The 18,080-nt window shown below is 47.7% G+C and overlaps 1 protein-coding gene across 3 annotated transcripts in view; it reads left to right on the top strand.

The window, feature by feature from the left end:
- The first annotated feature begins 3,986 nt into the window (after positions 1–3,986).
- Positions 3,987–18,080, top strand: part of BAZ1B (bromodomain adjacent to zinc finger domain 1B) — an 86,530-nt gene continuing 72,436 nt past the window's right edge. For 2 of the 3 annotated variants that reach the window (XM_033192758.1, XM_033192757.1), the window contains exons 1-2: positions 3,987–4,453; positions 16,280–16,396. In XM_033192758.1, the coding sequence (XP_033048649.1) occupies positions 4,347–4,453; positions 16,280–16,396 (224 nt within the window). In that variant the 5' untranslated portion in view covers positions 3,987–4,346. The remainder of the gene's footprint in view (positions 4,454–16,279; positions 16,397–18,080) is intronic. The other variant, XM_033192759.1, reaches the window with a different exon arrangement.

Here is an 18,080-nt window from a genome sequence, read left to right as displayed (position 1 = left end):
CCCCATCCCCGTCACCATCTCTACAAAAAAGAAAATACTTAGCTGGACGTGGTGGTGGGTGCCTGTAGTCCCAGGTACTCTGGAGGCTGAGGTGGGAGGATCTTGAGTCCAGGAGGTCAAGGTTGCAGTGAGCTATGATCCCCCCACTGCACTGACTCTAGCCTGGGTGACAGTACAAGATATTGTCTCAAAACGAGACAAAACGCAAAACACATAAATCCATCTCCCCGAGGTGAGCACTGTTCTTTATCTGGGGCCTCTTCATAAACTCCATATGGTTCCTGAAGCTCAAGTTTCTGTGCTGTGATCACCAAGCCCCACCTCCAGCTCCCACTTCCTCCCTCAGAATTTCCGGCTGTGTTCTGGATGGCTCTCCAGGGTACCCGGAGTTCACGTGGCCGAAACCAAGCCCGTCGCCGATTTTCCCATCTCAGATCCCATCTTCACCAATACCAGGAATGGATTCTAGCCCACAGCAGACCCAAGCATTGAAATGTTGACGGCGCTCAGTTCACATGTGTAAAGTGAGATGCTGTTCTGAAATATCAAATTGTTTTCTTTTGCTTTTTTTTTTTAAGATGGAATTTCACTTTGTTGCCCAGGCTGGAGTGCAGTGGCACCATCTTGGCTCACTGCAACCTCTGCTTCCTGGGTTCAACCGATACTCCTGCCTCAGCCTCCCAAGTAGCTGGGATTACAGGCATGCACCACCATGCTCGGCTAATTTTTGTATTTTTAGTAGAGACAGGGTTTTACCATGTTGCCCAGACTCGTCTCAAACTCCCGGCCACAAGGTATCCTCTCTCCTCAGCCTCCCAAAGTGCTCAGATTACAAGTGTGAGCCACCATGCCCAGCCCTGTAATTCGCTTCTAAATAGTCACTCCGATTCAGTTATTACAGACTGGATCAGGATGGTCACTTCTTCACCGTTCTTATCTGATACATTCTGCCTCAAATCCTCACATTTTGGGTACACGATTTTGAACTTCTAGCCTTCACTCTGCTGTTCTGTCTAGAATGTTTGTCCCTCCTTTCTTTTCTTTTCTTTTTTTTTTTTTTTTTTGAGACAGAGTCTCGTTCTGTCACCCACGCTGGAGTGCAGTGGCGAGATCTCAGCTCCCTGCAAGCTCCGCCTCCTGGGTTCACACCATTCTCTTGCCTCAGCCTCCAGAGTAGCTGGGATTACAGGCCCCCGCCACCATGCCCGGCTAATGTTTTGTATTTTTAGTAGAGACGGGGTTTCACCATGTTAGCCAGGATGGTCTCGATCTCCTGACCTCGTGATCCGCCCGCCTCGGCCTCCCAAAGTGCTGGGATCCAGGGGTGAGCTACTGCGCCTGGCCTCCTCCCTCCTTTCTCTGTCTAGAGAACTCTTTTCTTTTTGCAATGAACTCATATGCCATGTGCTCTGGGAAGGCTTCTCCTATCGTTCTTGGGAGAAAAGCCTACTGAAGGAAAAGGAGCTCTCTTTTCTGTTAGGTGATCAGAGGAAACTTCAGAGGTAGCTTTTGACCTAACCTCCTAGTGGGGATTAGGATATCCTTGAGGTGAGAAGAAAAGGAGATACAGGTCTGGCATTAGGAGGCTCCATTTAGGGACACCTTGCAGTCTAGTTCCATTGAAGGACAGGCTGGGAAGGTACAGACTGGGGCCAGTAAAGTTCTTTAAACTAAGGGAGATAGTTTAACAGGGAGAGAACTTAATGAGTGTGTTTTTGGTTGTATTGGAAAGCCAAACAGATTCTGGAAGTGGGTGTTGTCTGTCTGGAGAAGCAACTGAAATGCTCCCCTCCTCAAGGCACAGTTAATGCTTTTTTCTTATTCTGCACTTTGTATTGAACTGTGATTATTATTATTTTTGAGACGGAGTTTCCCTCTTGTTGCCCAGGCTGGAGCGCAACAGCACAATCTCGGCTCACCGCAACCTCCGCCTCCCGGGTTCAAGCGATTCTCCTGCCTCAGCCTCCCGAGTAGCTGGGATTATAGGCATGCGCCACCATGCCCAGCTAATTTTGTATTTTTAGTAGAGACGGGTTTTCTCCATGTTGGTCAGGCTGGTCTCGAACTCTCGACCTTAGGTGATCTGCCCGCCTCGGCCTCCCAAATGCTGGGATTGTAAAGGCGTGAGCCACCGCTCCAGGCCAGATGTACTTTTTTTTTTTGATTCGGAGTCTCTCCCTCTACTGCCCAGGCTGGAGTGCAGTGTCACAATCTCCACTCACTGCAAGCTCCGCCTCCCGGGTTCAGCCATTCTCTTGCCTCAGCCTCCTGAGTAGCTGGGACTACAGGCGCCCGCCACCACGCCCGGCTGATTTTTTGTATTTTTAGTGGAGACGGGGTTTCATCGTGTTAGCTAGGATGGTCTCAATCTCCTGACCTCGTGATCCGCCCGCCTCGGCCTCCCAACGTGCTGGGATTACAGGCGTGAGCCACCGCGCCCAGCCCACCGCGCCCTACTGGCTGGGCGCGGTGGCTCATGCCTGTAATCCCAGCACGTTGGGAGGCCGAGGCGGGAGAATTGCTTGAGGCCAAGTGTTCGAGACCAGTCTGGTCAACAAAGTGAGACCCTGTCTCTACAAAAACATAAAAAATAAAAGGTAGATCCAATTCATTCAAATAGTATTCACTAGCACCTACAATGTTCCAAGTCGGATGCCGAGTGTAATGGGAGTAGAAAAATAAGACACAAAGATTGCCGGAAAAAAAAAGGCCAGAACCGCAGTTCTGGGCGGGCGCGGTGGCTCACGACTGTAATGCCAACACTCTGGGAGGCCAAGGCCGGTGGATCACCTGAGATGAGTTCGAGATCAGCCTGACCAACATGGTGAAACCCCGACTCTACTAAATACAAAAAATTAGCCGGGTGTGGTGGCACGCGCCTGTAGTCCCAGCTATTTGGGAGGCCGAGGCAAAAGAATAGCTTCAATCCGGAAGGGAGAGGTTGCAGTCAGCTGAGATTGCACCACTGCACTCCAGCCTGGGCAACAAGAGTGAAACTTCGTCTCAAAAAAAAAAAAAAAAAAAACCATCTTGGGAGGCTGAGTCGGTCGGATCACCTGAGGTCGAGAGTTTGAGACCAGCCTGACCAACATGGAGAAGCCCAGTCTCTACTAAAAATACAAAATTGTCCGGGTGCGATGGCGCATGCTGGTAATCCCAGCTACTCGGGAGGCTGAGGCAGGAGAATCTCTTGAACCCGGGAGGCAGAGGTTGCGGTGAGCCGAGATCGCGCCATTGCGCTCCAGCCTGGGCGACACAGCGAGACTCCGTCTCAAAAAATCCAAAAAACTAGGTACGTCTTTTAATCTATTTCTCCAAAGAAGCTTCTACATTCTACTTTCCAGCAAGCCCCTAGAAACAAGCAGTATACTTCTACCCAGATCACAACCACACTCTCGCCCAGAAGTTAACTTTGGGGTGAGCAAAGCTGGCGCCCAAGTTGTCCTTCCGCAGAACCTTTGCCAGGGGAAGCTCCCGGGGCCACTTCCCGCCAACCCCTCCCGGCAGTCCAGCCCCACCCGCGCATCCTCGGGCGTGGCCGAGCGCGGCGCCTTTAAGAAGGGGGCGGAGCGCAAAAGGAAAGACAAAGCCCCTGGCCGCGCGCTCCCCCTCCCCCTCCGGCGCACCACACGGACAGTGGTGCCCGGATGTCGGTGTCGCCGTCGGTGACAGATGGCGCAGTATCTGTATATGCGAGGGGCTTCTCCGGCGTGACCTCTTTGAGTTCTCAGCCTCTCCGTCCCCCGCTGTCCCCCACTTTTAACTCTGGTGTTGGAGGCCCGCATGCCTATCACGGGCGCTTACATAACGTGACCTTTCACCTCTTCAGACTGCCCTCTAGTGCGCTGCAACCCAACTACGCGACAGGGGCAGGGGGGCGGGACCCAGGCGCGGAGCGGCAGCTCCTCCGAGCCAATAGGCTGTGAGCGCTGACCAGCTCTCCGCCTATTGGAGCATTCGCCACCGGCGCCACGGGGGAGCAAGTTAGTGTGTGCGTTGGCCGGGCTGGGGGGAGGAGGGGAATCTCCCGCCATTTTTCAATAATTTCCTCCGGTGCCGCTGAGGAGGAGTCGTGACTGCCGGCCGCCGGGACCCGAGGTGGAGGTCGGCGGGGAGCTGCTGGGAGGCGCGGCGGTGTGCGCGGGAGCTCTCCGCCGTGGCGTTCCGCTCCATGGCTGTCGCGCGGCCGCGCCGGTGGTGAGGGAGCCGGAGTTCGCGCCGCCCTCTCACCCCTCCCCTCCCCCACCCCACCCCCGGGCGCCTGGCGCTCGCTCCGGGCCGCGGGGCCTAGTGCTGCGCCGCGGGGCCGGCCCCAGCTGCTGCCAGTCCCCACCGCCGCCGTCGCGATGGCGCCGCTCCTGGGCCGCAAACCCTTCCCGCTGGTGAAGCAGCTGCCCGGAGAGGAGCCGCTCTTCACCATCCCGCACACTCAGGAGGCCTTCCGCACCCGGGAGTATCCTTTTCCAGCCGCGCGGGCCGCGCCGGGCCGGGGTAGGGCCTCGGACTCGCGGGAGCGGGCCAGCCGCGCATCCCCCGCCCGGGGCAGCTGTCAGCGCGCCCCGGCCGCTCGCGGGCCTGGACGCCGAGTCTCAGCCTGCGCCTGCCGATCCTTCCCGGGGATCCGGCGGGGGGCGCGCACCGGCCCTGGAGGGGGGAGGGCCCGCTTCGGCCGCCCCCCGGGCCCCACACTTTGTCCCGGGGCTTCGCCGGCGAGGAGCGCACCCCCCCATCCCCATGACCGCCTCCGGGTTGGCTTTAGGCCTTGAGGACCCGGGAGTGAGGAGGAGGAGTGGGGAGGGAGAGCTAGGTTTTCTCCTTTTCTTTTTACAATTTTTTTTTTTAAATTTAAATGAAATCTGCAGCTTAAGTTTTGAAATTGTACTTGCGCGGCCTCGTGATGCGGCGTGTGCAAGTCTCAACTGCGTCTTTCCCCGATCTCTGCGGGGATACTTGGCGTTTTTTTCTTCTTCCTAGGGGACTTTAGGCCAGGGATGAACTGACAGGACCCTGGGGCAGAAAACTGGGAATGAGCTTTCCCACTTAGAGGAAAGGGAGGGAAGAAAACTGCCTCTGGAGGAGCTGATGCCTGCCTTCCCTGGGCAGACACAGGTTTGAAATTTTGAAGATTTGGAAGGAGATTGGTATTTGTTAAAAGTTAAAAAGAAAGCAAAAACGTGAAGTTTTTATGTTGTATTTTAGGAACGTGAAATTAAATGTTTTTCAAAGGAAGCATCCTCTCGTCATGACTTAAGATTTCTTGCATAAGCATTATCTTTTAGTGAAAAGTTATGCAGCTTTTATTTGCTTTTTTTATGGGTGCCAGAAGAATCGTTTTTGAGACTTATCTGTAAAAAAGAAAACGATTTCGGAATCAAGCATTTCTTTGGTGACTGGAAGCTTTAAGAGTTAAGGCTAATGTGTTATGAGTTTTCTCAGCCCTATCTGTTCGGAAGGACTTGATTTCTCAGTTTCTTGCTTGCTTCTGTGTAGAAGGAAGTGTCTCAGAGTTATTTCATTTCTCCCTGATCCTCACTTTAACGCAGTACTTTAGAGGATAATCTCATTCTTGTTGGAGTGCAATTTGTGAGTGTCCCTTTGTGGGGAGTATGCACACAAAGGGACCTGGAAAATGAGTCCATGCTGGAAGAAGGCTCTTGGAGAAATTGAGCTGTAGCATCTTGGAGCTGAAGTGGATCTTGGATCTTGGAGGTGGTCGAGTCCTCGGTCTTGGTTTGCCGAGTTAGTCGAGAGAGTGGAGGTTGACTTGAAGGTCAAATGATAAAAGAGGAGTAGAATCCACCGCTTTTCCTACCTCAACCCTGTAAGTCAATCAGCAGAAGAAGGTGGAATGTTAGTCCTTCACTTTCAATTGATTTAAAGATTACCTCACTTTTTTGTCATTGTGGTATAAGGTAAAGCACATTAAAGTGGGTGGAGGGGTGGTAATCTGGTTTTTTCCTGTAATGTGAAGACTTGGAATGCTTTGGAGAAGTTCCTCTAGCTCTACCAAATACTGCATTTATCTAAAGGTACCCCACTTTTTTTTTTTTTCTTTTTGAGACGGAGTTTCGCTGTTGTTAACCCAGACGGGAGTGCTGTGGCACTATCTGGGCTCACTGCAGTCTCCGCCTCCCGGGGTCAAGCGATTCTCCTGCCTCAGCCTCCTGAATAGCTGGGATTACAGGCGCCCGCCACCACGCCTGGCTAATTTTTTGTATTTTTAGTGGAGACGGGGTTTTACCATTTTGGCCAGGCTGGTCTCAAACTCCTAACCTCAGGTGATCCACCCGCCTCGGCCTCCCAAAGTGCTGGGATTGCAGGTGTGAGCCACCACGCCCAGCCAGTACCCTACTTTTTAATACATTTGAAACGTCAGTGGAGTAGCAGCTTGTGAGAATCCAACATACCCTTTTCAAATGTCGTTAATGTTTTGAGCCGTTGATGGATGCTTACACACTATCAGATGATAATTTCTCAGGTCTGGTATAAGAAACATGCCATGGAGAAGAGACAAGTTCTAAGTATATTTCAGGTACTGAGCTCTGTAAAAAATGGCTATAGGGAGTTAATTTAGGACTGGCAACGCAATGCAGGCTTTTTCATACTATTGAATGAATGAAATTGAAATTATATATGAAGAGTTTTGATGGTAACAATTGAAAACTGAAACCGGAAACATTTTAAGTGGTATGTATTTAATAAACATTCTTCATTTTTTAATTTCCCATAACAGCATTTAGAACTGTTTTAACAAAAGAAGTCTTAAAGCATATTATATATTGGGGGGGGAATTGCTCTTTTGGGAATTTCTGCAAGTGGAAGCACTTTGAGGATGGTTTTTGAACAGTTGTACTGTATGGTTGGCAGATTGGCATATTTCTTTATTAGGCTATTAGTGGTTTCATAGAGAAGAACAAATATGTGATTGGGTAACAGCTGCCTTTGAAGTAGTATTCCCAGTTCTCAATTTATATTTAAATTATGTTTTTAATGGGACTTGATATTTTAATTTTCTTTTAATACCATACCTACTTTTTGATTGCATTTATCACAGAAATTGGTGTGATATTTTACTGACTTAAAGCTGTGTGTTGGTATGTTCTTGGAGTGTATTGTAAATCTTCATTAAACTTAGTGGAAGTTGTGAGTAATGCACACATTGAATGACTAGGTGTTGTATATTGGTGATTATGTTGATTGTATTGTAGCTTTGTATGGTACGTTACTTCCTAGGTTAGTCTCACAGGCAGGACACTAGATCTTGGAAAACATTACCTTTATCAGAATCAGTTCTTGATGTGACACTGTATTTAAGTCAAGATAGGTTTTAGGCAGAAATTGGAGCTACAAGCAGCCTGTTATAGATGAGTATTTTTGTTGTGTTGCTTCAACTGTCATAGTTTCTAAAGCTTAGAATCAACTAGTTCACGACCTTTGTAGCATCATTATATGAGAATTTATTGAGGGTATGATGGTGAGGGGTTTATTCATACTGTTAATCTGGCTCTATACAAGTGTGACTAGAGCATGTTTTTTTGTTTTGTTTTAAGAGACGGAATCACTATTTTGCCCAGGCTGGAGTGCAGCGGTTGTTCACAAACGAGATGATAGCACAGGGAAGCCTTGAAGTGGACTGGAGATCCTCCTGCCTCAGCCTCCAGAGTAGCTGGGACTACAGGCACACACTACTGCGCCTGCCTTAGAGCAGCATGTATTAAGAGTTGAGTAGCTGTAGATGGAGTTAAGTTGTAGTTGTAAGAGTTTTACTGGACATTTGGAATACTGAGCTCTTATGTTGATTTTTATACATTCTTTAACACATTATGCCATGTTAGACTTGTTTTTTTTTTTTTTTTTGAGACGGAGTCTCGCTCTTTCGCCCGGGCTGGAGTGTAGTGGCCGGATCTCAGCTCACTGCAAGCTCCGCCTCCCGGGTTTACGCCATTCTCCTGCCTCAGCCTTCCGAGTAGCTGGGACTACAGGCGCCAGCCACCTTGCCCGGCTAGCTTTTTGTATTTTTTAGTAGAGACGGGGTTTCACCGTGTTAGCCAGGATGGTTTTGAACTCCTGACCTCGTGATCCACCCGTCTCGGCCTCCCAAAGTGCTGGGATTAGAGGCTTGAGCCACCGCGCCCGGCCTAGACTTGTTTTTAACTTAAAGACAGTCTGGTCCACAGAGAGAAAATCAGGTAAAAAGCAAATCTTGAGTTGGCTCACTATTTACCATCTTCTGACTTAGAACTCTTAGGTTACAGTTAATGCTTTTTTAACTCTGTACTTTCCTGGGCCACTTCCTTTCAGGATATCAAGTACTTCATTGAAAGAAACAATCCCTGCAAGACTGAAGAGAACAAAGCAGGAGCATATTGTGATAAGGAGGTAGCTGATGGCAAAGTAGATGCATAATGAGATAGTCTAGGATTTGAAAATATCTTATCTTTTATAGCTTACACAACCTTTGGAGAATTGCTTTGACATTTTGTCTACAATTATATGTGCAGCCGTTGCTGGAACATAAAAACCTCAATTGGCATTTGCTCTGAGAGGTTGTTTTGAGAATGAGTGACTTATTTTGGTAACCTAAAATCTGAAATAGGATTTAGAGGCAGCTGACTCAATATCTTACTAATGGGCCTTTTTGCCTTTTCATTTTCATTTTTTTTCTTGCTTTCCCTTATTTATTTATTTATTTATTGAGACGGGTTCTCACTCTGTTGCCCAGGCTGGAGTGCAGTGATGTGTGATCATGGCTTCCTGTAGCTTCCAACTCCCCAGGCTCAAGTGATTCGTCCCACTCAGCCTGCTGAGTAGCTATAACCATAGGTGCACACCACCATGCTTGTCTAATTTTTGTACGTTTTATAGAGACGGGGTCTTGCAAAGTTGCCCAGGCTAGTCTTGGATTTCTGACCTCAAGTGATCCTCCTGCCTCAGCCTCCCAAAGTGCTGGGATTACAGGCGTGAGCCACCGTGCCCGGCCTTGTTTTCTCTTAATATAAGTTAAAGTGATTACCAGAACAGTTACACAAACTTAAAATAGCCATTGTTAGGGGTTGTAGGAGTTTCCGTTTCAGATTTTTTCTTTTTTTGAGACAGTCTCATTCTGTCGCCCAGACTGGAGTGCTATGGTGTGATCTTGACTCACTGCAACCTCCGCCGCCCAGCTTCAAGCGATTCTCCTACCTCAGCCTCCCAAGTAGCTAGGATAACAGGTGCCTGCCACCATGCCTGGCTGATTTTTGTATTTTTAGTAGAATCAGGGTTTCACCATGTTGGCTGGGCTGGTCTCGAATTCCTGACCTCAGTGATCCACCCGCTTGGGCCTCCCGAAGTGCTGGGTTTACAGACGTGAGCCACCGTGCCCGGCCCCAGATTTTTGTAATTAATTTGACTAGTCAATTAATTTTGAGTTAATACTGTCAGAGGACATTTTCTGAAATGTATAGCTTGGGTTTCAATGCTGGCCAACAAAAATATAAGCCATATGTAATTTAAAATTTTGTAGTACTCTCTGCTGGGTGCAGTGGCTCAAGCCTATAATCCCAGCACTTTGGGAGGCCGAGATGGGCGAATCACGAGGTCAGGAGATCGAGACCATCCTGGCTAACACGGTGAAACCCCGTCTACTAAAAAATACAAAAAACTAGCCGAGCGAGGTGGCGGGCGCCTGTAGTCCCAGCTACTTGGGGAGGCTGAGGCAGCAGAATGGTGTAAACCCGGGAGGCGGAGCTTGCATTGAGCTGAGATCTGGCCACTGCACCCCAGCCTGGGCGACAGAGCAAGACTCTGTCTCAAAAAAAATAAATAAATAAATTTGTAGTACTCTCATATTAAAGAAAGAAAAAAATGGTGGGAAAAAATTAAAAACAGCTGGATGTGGTGGTGTGTGCCTGTAGTCCCAGCTACTCAGGAGGTCAAAGCTGGAGAATTCCTTAAACCCAGAAGCTTGAGACCAGCCAAGGCAATGTAGTGAGACCACCATCTCCAAAAACATAAATAAATAATAAAAAGGAAAACCACATTTTTCTCTTTGTTTTTGAGTGGAGTCTCGCTCTGTATCCCAGGCTGGAGTACGGTGGTGCGGTCTCGGCTCAAGACAACCTCCGCCTCCTGGGTTCAAGTGATTCTCCTGCCTAAGCCCCCCAAGTAGCTGGGACTACAGGCACGTGCCACCACACCTGGCTACTTTTTTGTGTATTTTAAGTAGAGATGGGGTTTCACCTTGTTGGTCAGGCTGGTCTCGAACTCCTGGCCCCAAGTGATCTGCCGACCTCTGCCTCCCAAAGTGCTAGGATTACAGGTGTGAGCCACCGCACCCTGCCACATTTTTCTCATTTTAAGACCAAGGCTGACACCTGGTATGGTGGCTCATGCCAGTAATTCCAGCACTTTGGGAGTCTGAGGCAGGTGAATTGCTTGAGCCCAGGAATTTGAGATCAGCCTGGACAACAGTGAGTGAAACCCCGTCTCTACAAAAAATAGAAAAATTAGCTAGACATGGTGACGGTTGCCTGTGGTCCCAATTACTTGGGTGGCTGAGGTGGGAGGATCACTTGAGTCCAGGAAGCAAAGGTTGCAGTGAAGCGAGATGGTGCCATTGCACTCCAGCTTGGGTGACAGAGCAAGACCCTACCTCAAAAAAAAAAAAAAAGAAGGCTGGAGGGGCAAACCCTGTGTGTGACATGCCTTTCTAGTGGCATAGAGAAAAAGCTAGAAGACATGACTTTAAGCCTCGTCCTGGAAGTGACATATATTACATCTGCTCACATGTGTTGGTTGAAACAAGTCACATGGTCAAGCTTGATGTTAATGGAGAGGGGAGGTACATTCCTCTTCAGGGACTTTGTAGACATGCCACACGGCAGTGGGTGGAGATGTAAAAATCCTCTTATGGAAAGAAACTAATACAATCTATCATATTTGAAGGTTCAAGGAATGTTTTCTGGGAAAAGTTATTTTTGAGATCTAAAGTATGATTAGAATTTACAGGAATAATAGAGGACTGTATATTCTTGGCAGAGAAGGTGTGATGAGTTCGTGATTGTGTGAGTTTGAAGGTTTTTTTTTTTTTGAGACAGATTCTCACTCTGTCATCTGGGCTGGAGTACATTGATGTGATCTTGGCTCACTGCAACTTCCACCTTCCTCATTCAGGCAGTTCTCTTGCCTCAGCCTCCCAAGTAGCTGGGATTACAGGTGCCCGCCACCGTACCTGGCTAGCTTTTGTATTTTTCTTAGAGACAGGGTTTCACCATCTTGGCCAGACTGGTCTTGAACTCCTGACCTCGTGATCCACCCACTTCAGCCTCCCAAAGTGCTGGGATTACAGGCATGATCCACCATGCCCGGCCTAATCTTTTTTTAGACAGTCTCCCTCTGTTGCTCAGGCTGGAGTGCAGTGGCACCATCTCTGCTCACTGCAACCTCCACTTCCTGGGCTCAAGTGATCCTCCCACCTCAGATCCCTGAGTAGCTGGAACTGCAGGCCTGTGTTACTGCATTTAGCTAACTTTTTTTTTTTTTGGTAGGGATGGGGTTTTGCTGTGTTGCCCAGGCTGCTCTCAAACTCCTGGGCTTGAGCGATGCTCCTGCCTGGGCCTCATAAACTGCCACCATGCCCGGCCACTCCTTTTTTTTTTTTTTTTCCTGAGACTGAGTTTCATTCTTGTTGCCCACGCTGCAGTGCAATGGTGTGATCTCAGCCCATGCAACCTCCGTCTCCCAGGTTCAAGCAGTTCTCCTGTGTCAGTCGCCCGAGTAGCTGGGATTACAGGCGTACGCCACCACGCCTGGCTAATTTTTTGTATTTTTTTTTTTTTTTTTTTTTTGAGACGGAGTCTCGCTCTGTCGCCCGGGCTGGAGTGCAGTGGCCGGATCTCAGCTCACTGCAAGCTCCGCCTCCCGGGTTTACCGCCATTCTCCTGCCTCAGCCTCCGAGTAGCTGGGACTACAGGCGCCCGCCACCTCGCCCGGCTAGTTTTTTGTATTTTTTAGTAGAGACGGGGTTTCACCGTGTTAGCCAGGATGGTCTCGATCTCCTGACCTCGTGATCCGCCCGCCTCGGCCTCCCAAAGTGCTGGGATTACAGGCTTGAGCCACCGCGCCCGGCCAATTTTTTGTATTTTTAATAGAGATGGGATTTCACCAGGTTGGCCAGGATGGTCTAGACCTCCTGACCTCAGGGGATCCTCCCGCCATGGCCTCCCAAAGTGCCAGGATTATAGGCGTGAGCCACTGTGTCTGGCCTGCCCCTAATTTGTTTTGTTTTTTTGGCCCCTACTTTTTAAAGTAACAACTCTAGGTTGAGCATCCCAAATCCATAAATCAGAAATGCTCCAAAATCTGAAAGTTTTTTTTTTTTTTGAGACGGAGTCTCGCCCTGTCGCCTAGGCTGGAGTACAGTGGTGTGATCTGGGCTCACTGGGCTCACTGCAGGCTCTGCCTCCTGGGTTCATGCCATTCTCCTGCCTCAGCCTCCCCAGTAGCTGGGACTACAGGCACCTGCCACCATGCCCGGCTGATTTTTTGTATTTTTAGTAGAGGTGGGGTTTCACTGTATTAGTCAGGATGGTCTCGATCTCCTGACCTCGTGATCTGTCCGCCTCGGCCTCCCAGAGTGCTGGAATTACAGGCGTGAGCCACCGTGCCCGCCCTAAAATCTGAAAGTTTTTGAGTCCCAACATGATCCTCAAAGGAAGTGTTCATTGGAGCATTTTGGATTTTTGTATTTGGGATACTGAACTAGTTAAGTATAATGCAAATACTTCAAAATCTGAAAGAAATTCGAAATCCAAAATACTCCTGTTTCTAAGGATTTTGGATAAGGGATCCTTAACCTGTAATAATAAAAACTTACTGTTCTCTCTCTCTTTTTTTTTTTTGAGACGGAGTCTCGCTCTGTCACCCGCGCTGGAGTGCAGTGGCCGGATCTCAGCTCACTGCAAGCTCCGCCTCCCGGGTTCACACCATTCTCCTGCCTCAGCCTCCCGAGTAGCTGGGGCTACAGGCGCCCGCCACCTTGCCTGACTAGTTTTTTTTTGTATTTTTTAGTAGAGACGGGGTTTCACCGTGTTAGCCAGTATAGTCTCGATCTCCTGACCTTGTGATCTGCCCATCTTGGCCTCCCAAAGTGCTGGGATTACAGGCTTGAGCCACCGCGCCCGGCCTGTTCTCTCTTTAAGACATACTTGTTAATGTGTTTCTCTTACATTCTCACTGATGACACGGTGAGTTTTTTTTTTCCCTTTTAATAGTTTTTTGTAAAGATAGTCTTGCTATGTTCAGGCTGGTTTTGAACCCCTGGACTCAAGGGATTCCCCAACTTTGTCCTCCCAAGTGCTGGGATTGCATGCGTGAGCCACTCTGCCTGCTGGAGCTTCTTAAGTGTGGCTAAATAATGTGTTAGAATTTTATCAAGCTTTTTGAAAGCTTAAATACGTCCACTTGCTGATTCCTTCTCTGTCCTTGTTTTACTACCCATCCCTTCCACTCCCCTAGTGCAGCAGACAAAAATAAGACAAATCCATCTTGGGATAATGTCCTATGGAAGCCATTCTGTTGCTCTTTTCTAGGTATAGGTTTGAAAATTTTTCAGTGATTGGATTTACATAGGGGTGTATGGAAGCCTGACTCAGGTTTTTACTCAAATATGCTATATATTTTGTTTAATCACTTAGATATTAGCACCACCCCTGCTAAGGAAAATGGATTTATTACTCAATTTTAGCAGATCTGGGGAAATATCCGCAATGAGCAAAGGTACTTATACTATTGGATAATGTTACTATTTTGGATTACCTGTGGGTTTGTTCTTGTTTGCGTTTTTGTTGATCATAACCTTGGAAAACCAAGCATCTGTATTTATTAAACATGCGACTGGGTGTGGTCACACCTGTAATCCCAGCACTTTGGGAGATTGAGGCAGGAGGACTTTTTGAGCCCAGGAGTTCAAGACCAACCTGGGCAATGTGGTGAGACCCTGACTCTGCAAGAGATAGAAAACGTAGCTGGGCATGGTGGTGTGCACCTGTAGTCCTAGCTACTCAGGAGGCTGAGGCCCGGAATTGCTTGACCCCAGGAAGTCAAGGCTGCAGTGAGCCATGGTTCCGCCACTGCACTTCAGCTTGGGAGACAGAGTGAGACCCTGTGTCAAAAATAAATACATAAATAGATAACAATGAACTGGGTGTTGCAGTGTGAGTCTGTAATCCCAGCTATTCAGGAGGCTAAGGCTGGAGGATCTCTTGAGCTCAGGAGATCCCGGCCAGCCTTGTCTCTAAAAACAAAAATTAGAATATTTGTTTAGTTGTTAGGTAGTATTGTAGAGGAAGCTGTTTAAATACTTTTATTTCAACCACTATAAAACGTGTCTTTTGGAATATACAGGTATTGTTTGCTAACTTATGTCAGTTGATTTTCTTACATAGCATCTGTTGCTGTGCATAAAAGTAAATTAGTTACTTGCCGTTTGAATTTGAAAGTGGCTGGCTGATGGTGAATTCCAGTTGGTTTTGTGTGGAAAGTTGCCGTATTTACTCTACCAACTTTATGTTTTCTTTCCCTCATCTCCCTCACGAAGACCGTCTAAATGGCTAGTAAATGATCTTCTGAATCTAAATATTATTGGAGACATCATAGAGACTAGATAAATATTATATCAAAAGTACTTTTTGGAATACTTCTAAGTATTTTATGAAATTTATTTTTTATACCAGGGGTATCCAATCTTTTGACCACGTTGAAATAAGAATTGTCTCGGGCCACACGTAAAATACACTAACACTAACAATAGTTGATCAGTTAAAAAAAAAAAAATCACAAAAATCTCATAATTTTTTCCCCCCAAGATGGAGTCTCGCTCTGTTGCCCAGGCTGGAGTGCAGTGGCGTGATTTCAGCTCACTGCAAGCTCCGCCTCCCAGGTTCAGGCCATTCTCCTGCCTCAGCCTCCTGAGTAGCTGGGACTACAGGTGCCTGCCACCACACCCAGCTAATTTTTTAATTTTTATTTTTAGTAGAGACGGGGTTTCACTGTGTTAGCCAGGATGGTCTCTATCTCCTCACCTTGTGATCTGCCCACCTCAGCCTCCCAAAGTGCTAGGATTTAAGGTGTGAGCTACCGCACCCGGCCAAAAACTCATAATGTTGTAAGAAACTTTACGAACTTGTGTTGGGCTGTACTGAAAGCCGTCCTGGGCCGTAGATTGGACAAGCTTGTAAACCCTAAGAAGTAACATGTTTCCAAGGTGGACTGGAGGGCTGTGGGTAAATGGATCATTTAACATATGCTCAAGGTTATTCCAAACTGCCTGTGAGACTGTGGCCTTAGTCATCTCATTTTACTGTAGACCGATTACTTGTTTTTTTAAATAGAAGTGCAACGTACTGATTTTCTTTTTTTTTTTTTTGGAGATGGAGTTTTGCTCTTGTTGCCCAGGCTGGAGTGCAGTGGCACCATCTCGGCTCACTGCAACCTCCGCCTCCCGGGTTCAAGCGATTCTCCTGCCTCAGCCTCCCGAGTAGCTGGGATTACAGGTATGTGCCACCAAGCCCGGCTAATTTTTTTTTTTTTATTTTATTTTTAGTGGAGACGGGGTTTCTCCATGTTGGTCAGGCTGGTCTCGAACTTCTGATCTCAGGTGATCTGCCTGCCTTGGACTCCCAAAGTTCTGGGATTACAGATGTGAGCCACTGCGCCCGGCAGTGGACTGACTCTTAAACTTGCTGACTATCTGAGTTTTCTAAAAATTTTACTTACCTTCTATTGTTATTTTTTGACTTGTATTTTAATTTACCTTTACTTTTTCTTACGAGTTTTTAGTACATCTTAAGTCTTGTGTAATGAAACTTTGGTGAATTGAGGAAATTACATTTGTACTAAAATACTAGTTTTTTTTGTAAAACATGAGCAACCGTTTTTATTATTTATTATTTTTATTTTTTGTGGAGACGAGGTCTCCCCAGCTGGTCTCGAACTCCTGGTCTCAAGTGATTGTCTCGCCTTGGCCTCTCAAAATGCTGAGATTAGAGGCGTGATCATCCCAGTCTGTAAATCCCATGCAGGCGCCCAGCCCGTGACAATCCATTCTCATCATACTTCAGTCTTAGTCATTTTGCTTTGGGCCCTGATTCAGCTTAAAGACCCCAATTCCATTTTTATGCTCTCATGCTACACATTTTAAAAAGGATACTATAGATTTTTTCTATATATAAGTATCTTATGGTTATGGGTTAGTTATCTCTGTTGCTTGCATATTGTTTTCCTGAACTGCTGCCTGCAGAGAGTACGAAGCCCGCTTGGAAAGGTACAGTGAGCGCATTTGGACGTGCAAGAGTACTGGAAGCAGTCAGCTAACACACAAGGAAGCCTGGGAGGAAGAACAGGAAGTTGCTGAGCTGTAAGTAATAGAAGTATTGCCCTAATCCCAGCACTTTGGGAGGCCGAGACGGGCGAATCACGAGGTCAGGAGATCGAGACCATCCTGGCTAACACGGTGAAACCCCGTCTCTACTAAAAAATACAAAAAAAAACTAGCCGGGCGAGGTGGCGGGCGCCTGTGGTCCCAGCTACTCGGGAGGCTGAGGCAGGAGAATGGCGGGAACCCGGGAGGCGGAGCTTGCAGTGAGCTGAGATCCGGCCACTGCACTCCAGCCTGGGCGACAGAGCAAGACTCTGTCTCAAAAAAAAAAAAAAAAAAGAAGTATTGCCCTTTGCCACCATCTTCACATTGTTAGGAAAAGAGGGAATATTAATCCTAAAGCAGTATGTGTATTTAAGTTTATGGGGCACAAATTGGACTGTATTACATTGGTATACTGTATGGGTTTCTGGGTTCCTTTGCGTAGTGGCATTTGCCAGTAGCAATGTGGAATATTTATTTAGTTATATGTGCACTTGTTTAGGTATTTACCAGGCCTTTGAGTGTTCCTGCTCCATGCTTTCACCTTGCAAGTACTCTGATAACGTGGTTTCTTTTTTTCTTTTCTTTTTTTTGAGACGGAGTATCGCTTTCATCCAGGCTGGAGTGCAGTGGCATGATCTTGGCTCACTGCAAGCTCTGCCTCCTGGGTTCAAGTGATTCCCCTGCCTCAGCCTCCCGAGTAGCTGGGACTACAGGTGCCCACCACCACGCCCGGCTAATTTTTTGTATTTTTAGTAGAGACAGGGTTTCACCATGTTAGCCAGGATAGTCTCAATCTCCTGACCTTGTGATCCGTCTGCCTTGGCCTCCCAAAGTGATGAGATTACAGTCCTGAGCCACCGCCCCGGTGTTATTTATTTATTGAGACAGAGTCTCCCTCTGTCGCCCAGCCTGGAGTTCAGTGGTGCGATCTCGACTCATCTGCAGGCTCCGTCCGCCTCCTGGGTTCACGCCATTCTCCTGCCTCAACCTCCTGAGTAGCTGGCACTACAGGCACCTGCCACCACGCCTGGCTAATTTTTTTTTTTTTGTATTTTTAGTAGAGACAGGGTTTCACCATGTTAGCCAGGGTGGTCTCTATCTCCTGACCTCGTGATCCGCCTGCTTCTGCCTTCCAAAGTGCTGGGATTGCAGGAGTGAGCCACCGCGCCCGGCCTTATTCTTATTTTTATTTTTGGGATGGAGTTTCGCTCTGTTGCCCAGACTGGAGTGCAGGGGACGATTTCAACCCACTGCAACCTCTACCTCCTGGGTTCAAGCGATTCTCGTGCCTCAGCCTCCCGAGTAGCTGGATGTACAGACGCTCACCACCACGCCTGGCTAATTTTTCTATTTTTAGTAGAGATGGGGTTTCGCCATGTTAGCCAGGCTGATCTCGAACTCCTGACCTCAAGTGACCTGCTCACCTCAGCCTCCCAAAGTGCTGGGATTACAGGTGTGAGCCACTATGCCCAGCTGGGTATGATAATTAAAATTTTTTTTTTTTTGCTAATTTAATAAGTGAAAAGCATTAAATCATTGCTGTCCTTTTGCAACAGCTCTGGTGTTCCAAGTCATGTTTCCAATGTGTTAATGCTTCCTGGTTTCCTTTTTTTTTTTAGAGGCACAGTTTCACTCTTCCCAGGCTGGAGTGCAGTGGCATGATCATAGCTTGTGGGAT

This window comes from Trachypithecus francoisi, unplaced genomic scaffold, assembly GCF_009764315.1.
Source record: "Trachypithecus francoisi isolate TF-2019V2 unplaced genomic scaffold, Tfra_2.0 Lachesis_group4, whole genome shotgun sequence".
Taxonomy (NCBI): domain Eukaryota; kingdom Metazoa; phylum Chordata; class Mammalia; order Primates; family Cercopithecidae; genus Trachypithecus; species Trachypithecus francoisi.
This window is presented reverse-complemented; position numbering and strand designations above follow the sequence as displayed.